The following is a 9,393-nucleotide window of genomic DNA, read 5'->3' as shown; positions in this document are numbered from 1 at the left end:
AAGGGGTCCCGGGGCTGCCGGAGCCCGGCCAGCCCGGTCACACGTTTCCCCTCATGTCCGTGTGTGACACCCCGAGCCCCGCCGGCCGCGCCGTCCCCGCTCGGTACCTGCCCGCCTGTTACCGTGCCTCTGTCTCTCTTTGTCCGCCAGATTATCAGAGCGAGTATTACGGCCCTGGAAGCAATTACGATTTCTTCCCGCAAGGACCGCCTTCGTCTCAAGCGCAGACCCCCGTGGATCTCCCGTTCGTGCCCTCCTCGGGGCCGTCAGGGACCCCGCTGGGGGCCATGGACCACCCCCTGCCCGGACATCACCCCTCGAGTGAGGCTCAGCGCTTCACTGACATCATGTCGCACCCCCCGGGAGACTCGCCCAGCCCCGAACCCAACCTGCCCGGGTCCTTGCACTCCATGTCCGCAGAAGTTTTTGGCCCCAGCCCCCCATTTTCGTCGATATCCGTCAACGGTGGTGCTAACTACGGCAATCACTTGTCCCACCCTCCAGAGATGAACGAAGCGGCTGTGTGGTAGCTTTAAACAAACTGGGTCTAAGTAAGTGATGATCATCTAGTCTGCTTATTGTTATGGTGTACAGAAATGAATTCATATAACATCTCTCCCGCCCTAAGACAATTTTACCTTGGGAACGAACTGAATCCAATCGCTCCAAGGCAAGCTTTGCTCTAGACCAGGACAATCTCCATGTTATGGTTGTATCAAACAAGCAAGGGGACTTTTTTGTACCATTGACAAAGAAACTGGGGAAGCTGTACAGTAAAAGTGCTGCCATTCCGTAGGATGGCTAAGTTTGATTACCCTGTTGGATGTCATCCTAAGAGCCACAATCCTTAGAAACTTCTCGTTAAAAAAAAAAAAAAATTAAAGATAATTGAATGAAGGAGAGGTCAAAGAAAAGGGGAAAAAAGCTTCAAGAACTCTCTATAGCGTTCCTGGTTAAGGATGGTTCTGGCATTATGAATCTGTTTGTTCATTTTTGTCTCTCAGAAAGTTCGACAACAAGAAACTCTTTTTAGCTTCAGCCATTTCAGCCTGCTGACGATCAGGTGGGACAAGTTTTCCTTTTTCCTTTCTTTTTTTCTTTTCTGTTTTGTTTCGGTTGTTTTGGTTTGGTGATTTTTTGTTTGTTTTTTTTTACAAAAATAGCAAATACTAAATGTTAAGCCCTCAGCACCAACTCTTCTACCTTCACAAAGCTACACGTACAAAACCTCCTCATCATAGCAAAGGTCACCACCCAGACCTCTAACGAAAATGACTTGAAAAAACAAACAAACAAACAAAAAGTATTCTACCTTCACAGAGAGAGAAAAGCTAAACAAAAAGACTCTATTGAACTAAAAACAGTCAACTGTTTACGTCTAATGTTAAATTCAGGAGCTCAATGTTTTACTAATAAATCCTGTTTTAGAAAAACCTCTTGTTCAAAAGCAAAAGATTTTGAGCAGCCAACCAAAATAGTTCATTTTCTTTTCTGTAGATGTTCTAACAGATTGCAGGGCTTGTGGTTCACTGTGCTAGTTTGTAAAAGGTGTTGTTTACAGAAGGCAAAGAAAAAAAAACCCACAAAACCCAGACAGTTGCCAAATAAAGTAAATATATAGCACAAATACTGTAAGGTGCTTTGCACCAGCAACCCGAGAAGGTGTTTAAAAAGTGTTACAAGGTTAAAAAGAAAAAAAAAGACAAACAAACATCTTTGCTAATTTTTAGTCCTGTTGAACATTCATGGAATTGTTAATATGACTTATATAGACCCACACAGGTTTTATTTTTGTGTCTTTAAAATAAAAGTCCAAAATATTTAAATTTTATGGTCAAATATGCAGTCAACAGCTGCTACTTTTTTCTTTATATATTAAATTTCTCATATGTCTTTTATTGTTCTAATGAACCTAAGCTTGTGTGACCTCCAGTGCATATTAGACCATTCACTGTATGAAAGAAAACATGTTGGATAAAATTTGTGCGTTTTTAATAAAATTAGAAAATCTGATGTTTAGATAACTTGTGTTTCATTTGATGTTTTAAGCAATTTTTGGAAATTGATTCTCTTGAGTAAAACAGCCCTGAGAAGGAATGATGCACTCTGCTGCTAATCCTGGCAGCTCTTTGGCTCTGGTGGAAGTCTCAGCCCTGGTGTCGATGCAGACAGCGGCCAGAGGCAGCTCCAGCCTTTCTTTCCATCTCCAGGCTCAGTTGTTGAAGTCCAAATACCCTGTTCCACAGCATTTTAAATTTTAAAATTCAGGAATAATCAAATTATTCAATATCTTTAGTTCTTCGTGCTCTATGCTAAGAGAGAACATTCGAAATGCTGATTTTATGCATAAACAAAAACGTGTTGAAAATGTGAAAGATACGGTTTGCAATTGATCTACTTTTAGTTAATTCTTGCAAGGTAATTTTACTTTTTTTTCTCCTAATTGGATGGTTTGGACACAGCATAACCTCAATGTCCTGAAAGTAATTTGAGTCCTTTTTTCTTAGAGCTGAGGCAGAGTCAATGCTTTGGCGGCGTTTGGTCGTTCTGAAGTTCTCTGAAGGGCAGTGGGGGAGAATATTTTGCTTTGCCCTCAATGCAGCCTCATTCTCTTGGAGAAAAATGAAACAAAAAAATCCTGGAGCCTTGCGAAATGCCAAATTTCACATTTTAATTATCAACCGTGGCAGAATCATGAATATTCAGTTCTTCAAAAGCAAAAGTCCCGCTGATTCCGAGAGGACCTGGAGCTGTGCTGGGGACAAAGAGTCAGGCTGGGTTCTGCAGAGTCTCTGGTTTGAACGTTCCACCTGCTGGGTTAATGGAAAGGGACGAGCTGGGATTGCATCTCCTCTTTCCTCTGCACTCACCGGGGCTTGGGCTGCCTTCGCTTTCATTTGATGCAGACACAGAATTTTATGGTAAACCCCAGACTTCCCCGCTCCCAGTGATTCCATTATTTCTCTCTTCGGACTGGGGGTGGGAAAAGAACCAACTCCAAACGCTTTTGAGTTGTATAGTTTGTAATTTTCAATGGTGATTTTTGATTTTGTTCAATACCTAATTTCTATGCCCAGCAGAGGGGCCGCCTAGATGAAGCAATAGTTCACTTTAAACACAAAATGTCTTATATAATAACAATATAGAGATAAAAAACTATCTGCAAGGGATCTGTTAGTGTTTCTAAAAAATAATTCATGCTTTATTAAATACAGGGGAGACTTCTTAAACTCCTGGACTCCGTGTCTAACTCGTTTGTTTGTCTTTTGTGCTATTGCCACGTTTTGTTGCTCTGGTTTGCATTTATATAAGCAGAGGAATGGGTGATTTATTTATTCCAAACTTCTACTTATCTGGGAAAGATAAATATTGCTGTTTGTGCTGCTGGGCTGGGCTGCTGCTTTATTGTTGAATCAATGATTTTAAATGAGGACTTCACCAAATAGGTTTGTTTTGCAGGAAATTCTGAGGGGTTCTTCTCTTTCTTTCTCTCTCTCTTGGTCCTTGTACAGTTTATTCTGTGTTCATTCAGGCAGCGACAAGGCTCAGTTTAGGGCCAGTGTTAGGCTCGGTTTTGGTCAGTTTAAGTTGTAAAGATGAGAGTTTGTCTTTTTGTGATGCTCCCATTGCTTCCTCGGGGCTGTGCTGGGTTTGGGGGAGCCCAGGAGCCGTTCCCATGGCCGAGGCCGAGCCCCAGCCCGTGGAGATTGGAATTCTGCTCTCCTCAGAGCGAGCTCGGTGCGTTTGAAGCCCCTAATCCAGCAACAATTGCACAGTTAAACTCCTTTTGAAAGCATTGTCGCGTTGGCTACTTGTAAGTCCTTGTTTACAAGAGCATTTCCATTGACTCCCGCGGCGTTCCCTGGGTGGGTGGGTGGAGGGATGGATGGATGGATGGATGGATGGATGGATGGATGAGAGATGGATGGATGGAGGGATGGATGCAGGGCTGTGGGAGAAGGGCCTGGGGCCATCCTGGGCTCCTGCACTGTCTCTGCCGTGCAGAGCCCGGCTCTGTGTCCGTGCAAGGTCTCCCCAGGAGCCCTTTGGGCAGTAACTGCTCTCTTTTGGTCTCTCCTGCTGCCTGAGGTGCCCTCGGGGCCATGTCCCAGCCGAGGCCAGAGCTGGCACTGCCCCTGCCCCTCTGTGCATGGCCGGGGATGCTGGGCCCAGCTGAAGATGCGTGCACAGCCACTGTGAGAGCTGCTCCAGCCCAGGAGAAGGGCTCCAGGCACTGCTGTGAGTACTGTCCGTGTGCGGCTGCTCTCTGGGAGGGGAGTTTTGCAGGGTGATCAATGTCTGTGAAATGCCACGAGTTTCCAGCAGCCAAAGCCCTGCTTTTGGCCCAAATGTCCCACAGTGTCCCCACCGAGGCTCCTCTCTGCCCACTCCCTCCCTCCCTCCCCCGAGCCCTGCTGGGATCTGTTTCCTCGGGCATGGAAAGGCACTTGGGAAGATCTGTATCCCAGGAGTAAGGATGTACTTAAATGATAATTTGTAGAGAAATTATTTGTAATATTTTACTGTCTGTACCCAGGTGCTGAGCATTTGGTACAGGATACAAATTGATAAATGAATATGATTTTAAACTATCAGTGGTGATTGACATACTTTTGCCATCCTGAGAAGTGGCAGATATTGCAGTGTCCTCTCAGGAGTGGTTCCTTTTGCTGTAGTCTGGATTTTTATCCTGAGTAACTGTTGTCTTTAAGCTTTACATGTTCTTACAATACGAAATTGAAGCATTTGCAATCCCCCTTTCTGTTCCTACCCCGAACAGATAAATTCACATCTACTAAGTTCAAACAATTGATACAAATCCTTCTATGCTGGTGAGCTGGGAACAAGGAATTGTGATGCTGGAGCAGGTTTTGGGAGGTCCTTTCCTTGTCTCTGCCATGGCATGGAGTGCTCAGCATTCCTCATGCCAACAAAACACCCATGAAGTTATAAATTAAATTAGTGTGTCCATTTAAAAATATTTTGATTATAAATCTGGGATTTGTTTATTTGTTGATAGTAGTCGTGGTGGTTTAGCTACAGAGTGTGGGCTCGTCGTGCTTGGAAAGCAGAGTTTGATGTGAGAGTTGTTCACTCATTAAATGCAGAATTGTAACTCAGGAATTGGAGAGGAAATGTGGCCTTGTGGTGAGGTGGCCTCCAAATTCCTCACTCCGTGTCCCTGGGGTTGCTGGAACCATGGCTGTGGGGTGTTCTCGGGGTGTCCCTGCAGGGCTGTTCCCGTTGGCACACGGGATCACAGTTGTTGTTTGTGTTGGCATTTCGTGGTTTGGTTGTGGAACATGCCTTGGTGACCCTGCTGGGACATGGCTGTGACTGGGCTCTCTTACAGCTTCTGCTCCAGGATGTCACCAAACCCAGGGACAGCTCTGCCTCGGTGCCGTTTGGGCATTGCTCACAGTTTGGGAAATCTAAGAATTAGGGGCATCTTTTCTGCTTGGTTTTACTCCAGGCTCCCTCCTGAGGAACCCGACCCTGCTCGGGCTGCTGGGATCCCTCGTGGTTGGGAGGAAATCCTTGGCCCAGGTCTGCAGGGCAGGGCTGGGCTGTCCAGGGTGCCTGGCCAGGGTGACAATTGTGGCACAGCACAGAACCTGGGCTGGAAAACCTCCCCTGGCTGCTCAGAGCCGAGCGAGAGGAATTCCCAGGGGCTGTGGGGCATTTCTGGGAGTGAAGCCCGTGGGAGAGGCAGCCTCACACCCTGCCCTGGTGCCTGTGTGCTGGCATGGCTGTGCACAGGAGAGCACACGGGTGGTTTGCTGGAAAATCAGACATTTTGCTCCTTCTAAACCCAGTTTTTTTCTAGTTTTTAAATTGCCTTTGGGTGGCCTTTAAAACTCTTATCTGCTGTAAGGATCTTTGGGCTGTGCATCTCTTCAGACGCACTCTGTTCCTTCTATTTTTCAATGTAGGAACCATTAAGGGTTGATAAAATCTTTAAAGCAATTGTGTTTTTTGAATGAAGGATGGGTTAGGAATAGCAGAAGTACTCAAGTAAATAAAAGCACAGAAGAAAAATACTAATAAATATTTATAAGGAGAGTTTCTTTATGTACATAATCTAAATTTTATGTAATTTGTTTTAGTGGATGGGGTTTGCTTGTGTTCTTTTCTGTTTCTCCCCAGTTCTTTTCACTTCTTTTTTCTCTGCTTTTCATGGACAAATTGTATTGCTGGTTTAAAAAGACAATTTTAACTGAACTAGCATGACTGAAACGATAAAGGTCAGTTTGGAGAAGGACATTTGCTCGCCCAAGCGTTGGCAAGATCAGCCCCAGCTCGTGGCTATTTTTGGCCAGCACGAGGCCCTCTGTATATGGGTCAAATTTTGCTGTTGATGAAGTAAGTCAATTAAATTCAGCAGAGGCCACTCCGGGGCAGGTAATTCCCGTGGATCTGTGGAAATGCAGTTGGAATGGGCTCCTTGGAATGGCAGTGCCCGAGGGGCTCCATGCTCCCAGCCCAGCCCATTCCTGTGCTCTGGTGAAGGAACGGCTCTGAAAGGTGGATTCATATTAACAACCTGTAATTGTACAGCCACGGGAGGATGTACAGCCCTTCCCTGCCAGAGCTCCCATCTCATCTGACAATTTCCCAAAAGCTCCACGGGCACGGCAGCGAGTGGGAGAAATTGGAAGCTGTTTTTACAGGCCAGCCTCTCCCACCTTCCCTTGTTTATCTGCTCTGTGTTTAGGTTATTCCCATCCTAGCAAACAGGCATGTGAATAAAAAAGTAAAATTACGAGGGAAAATGCCAAAGAGATGATGTCAGTGAGGTTGAGGGAGTTTCTAAACAGGCCAAGGGTTTCTCTGAACCAACCGTGAGGCATAAAAAGCCTTTCAGGAGCATCTTAAATGAAAATGTATCGATACAGATTTTGTACAAATATTCCCCTGCTCTATTCTGAGTCCCAGGCACGGCAGCATGGTTGGAGGGCATGTGAACCAGAAATTAAAACCCAGCCCTGGAGTCTGATTTAATTACCCTGCTAAGTGAAAGGCAGAGGAGAGAGAATAAACAGCGGCAAAGGCGACTCTGTGGGTGAAATATTTTAACAATCCCCGACTTTCATGGGCTGCAGCTGCTGTTTGATGTGGCTTTGTATTGACTGCATCTCGTCCTGAAAAACTGTGAATTAACAGGTCCTGTGGCTGTGGGAGCGAGCTGGGGGTGACCCAGTGGTGAGGGGTCCCCCACACCTGAGCACGCTTTTTGTTCTGCACGGGTGTGAGTGATGGATGTGGCATGGAGGAGGAACAGGCGAGCTCTGCCAGGCCCCCTGGGTTTACAGCTGTGGGGACGTGGATTTGAATGCATTGCTGCCTTTGGGATTTATATGGAGCAATTGTCCCATTAGTCTCAGTGGGTGAAATCCTGATCTCAGTGGCCTGAGTATCAAAAACGCTGGGACTTCAAGAAGCTCATTTTTTACTCCAAAGGACTAATGCAACTCACTTGTATTTTTTATTAATTCTGCTGGGTCTGTTTTATTTAACCATCACTAAAAGCCTCTCTCCCTTCATTAACAGGGCAATCCATTATTTGCGAGGGTAGAGAACATCCCTTTTTCACTCTTAGAGTGCAGAGGTTTGAAAATGTAATTATGCAGGGGAGTCTTGGCACTAGTTCTCTGGTTGTGTGACTGGTTAGTTACTCAGAAGTAACTGCACAGGTAAGCACTTGTTCCTGCTACTTAATTTTCCATGGATTTATTTCTCCAGGCTCCTCCCTTTGTTTATAGTGGCATCTGGGAACAAAATACCAACAAACTCAAAGGGTGCAAAAAAGGGAAAACCTAGAAGCAAAGCCAGGGAAGATACACCGTGCATGCCTCCTGGTTTATAAGTTTCCTGTTTTTTCAAACCATGTCTTTGTAAATAAATAAATAAACAAACAAATAAAAATCAGTGTTTAATTTCTCATCGCTGGAGCAGGGGTAATCCCCCACCATCGATTATGCAGAGCATTAGAGCCATCCATCCTGCCGTTGTAAAATAAATACAAACTCAATAATAAATGCAACTCAAAACTGAACTGGATTTTATGCTGTTGGGTATTTTAAAGCTTGGGTTGCTGTGAAAATGTGCGTTTTCAGTAAACACTGGGTTTTCTATAAATCCACCTTTATTTTGTCATCAAGGTGTGCAGTGTCAGGGAGGGTCCCGGCGGGGCTCGGAAGGGGAGGGCGATGTTTGGGTTTTTGCAGCCGCGACCCTCGCGGTGCCTGCCAGGTTTCTCCCGGCTGCGGGAGCCCGGTGGAGGCGATGGGAATTCCTGATATTCCTCTGCCCTCTGTAGGAGAAGCGCCCGCATGAGCCGTGCGGCGGGATGGATCCGGCTGCATGCCGGCCTCCCAGCACCAGCCACCTCCTCCTCGTCTTTACGGCATTTACAGGCACCTCGGGGGCAGGGAGGACAGCAAGGGCATGAGCATCAGCTCGCTCAGGTTCACAGGGGGCTGCTGGAGCCTTCGCAGGTGAATGTGGATGTGGAAAGCCCAAATCTGGAGCTCATTGTGGCGTCTGAAGCTCAGGGCTTCATCTGCAGCTCGGATTGGAGAGGCTGAGTGGGGGCCCTGCTCCCTGGAACAAAATCCATGCCAGCCTCCCCAATCCCAGGCAATTCCCGGAGTTTTGGGGCCACCTGAGGAGCACAGAAAGGAGCAGGGAGAGGCTGGCAGAGGGCAAGCCCAGAGAACCTGTCCCTGCTAACGCTCTCTGCAGGGATGTCTGCATCGCCTGGCTGCTGCTCCTCGGCCTCAGTGTGACCCCAGGAGCCAAAATTCCCCAATTCCCCGTGGCTGGTGTCACTCAGGTGTCACTCAGCTGTCACTCAGGTGTCACTCAGGTGTAACTTAGGTGTAACTCAGGTGTAAGGATCTATCTGTGTGAGAGGCCTGGCCTGAGAACGCAGCTCCGGGATCTCGCTGCTGTGAGAGGGGCTCCAGCAGAGGCCACCGAATATTCAACACAGAACGGGAGAAGAATTAACTCAATTCTGCACACCTGGAGAGGCAGAGAAACTTTGACGTTGATTTAAAGCAATGGTTGTCATATTGTGCATTATTAATGTCACTTTGCCGCCGGTTTGGGATCCGGTACCGTGAGCCCCAATTCTCACAGCCCTGCTGCCCACAAGGGCTGCAAATCCCCTGGTAACGGCGGGGGGCTCCCGGCTGGATCCCGGTGTGACCCCAGGATCGTTCCCGGCTGGATCCCGGGCTCATTCCCGGTTGGGACCCGTTTGGATCTCGGGTTTATTCCCGTTTGGATCCCGGGCTCATTCCCGTTTGGATCTCCGATCTATTCCCGTTGGATCCCGGCGGGCCCGGGCGCCCCCTCGCCCCGCCCCGTCCCCTCACGCAGGCTCCG

General features: G+C 47.1%; 2 protein-coding genes across 2 annotated transcripts in view; both read left to right on the top strand.

The window, feature by feature from the left end:
- The window catches only part of LHX1 (LIM homeobox 1), a 5,513-nt gene extending 3,494 nt beyond the window's left edge, over positions 1 to 2,019 (top strand). Inside the window, exon 4 of the mRNA XM_005424451.2 lies at positions 77 to 2,019. Within this exon, the coding sequence (XP_005424508.1) occupies positions 77 to 530 (454 nt within the window). The 3' untranslated portion in view covers positions 531 to 2,019. The remainder of the gene's footprint in view (positions 1 to 76) is intronic.
- A 4,208-nt stretch (positions 2,020 to 6,227) lies between these two features.
- The window catches only part of AATF (apoptosis antagonizing transcription factor), a 37,419-nt gene continuing 34,253 nt past the window's right edge, over positions 6,228 to 9,393 (top strand). Inside the window, exon 1 of the mRNA XM_014308371.2 lies at positions 6,228 to 6,333. Within this exon, the coding sequence (XP_014163846.1) occupies positions 6,228 to 6,333 (106 nt within the window). The remainder of the gene's footprint in view (positions 6,334 to 9,393) is intronic.

This window comes from Geospiza fortis, unplaced genomic scaffold (genome assembly GCF_000277835.1).
Source record: "Geospiza fortis unplaced genomic scaffold, GeoFor_1.0 scaffold538, whole genome shotgun sequence".
In the NCBI taxonomy this organism is placed as follows: Eukaryota; Metazoa; Chordata; class Aves; order Passeriformes; family Thraupidae; genus Geospiza; species Geospiza fortis.
This window is presented reverse-complemented; position numbering and strand designations above follow the sequence as displayed.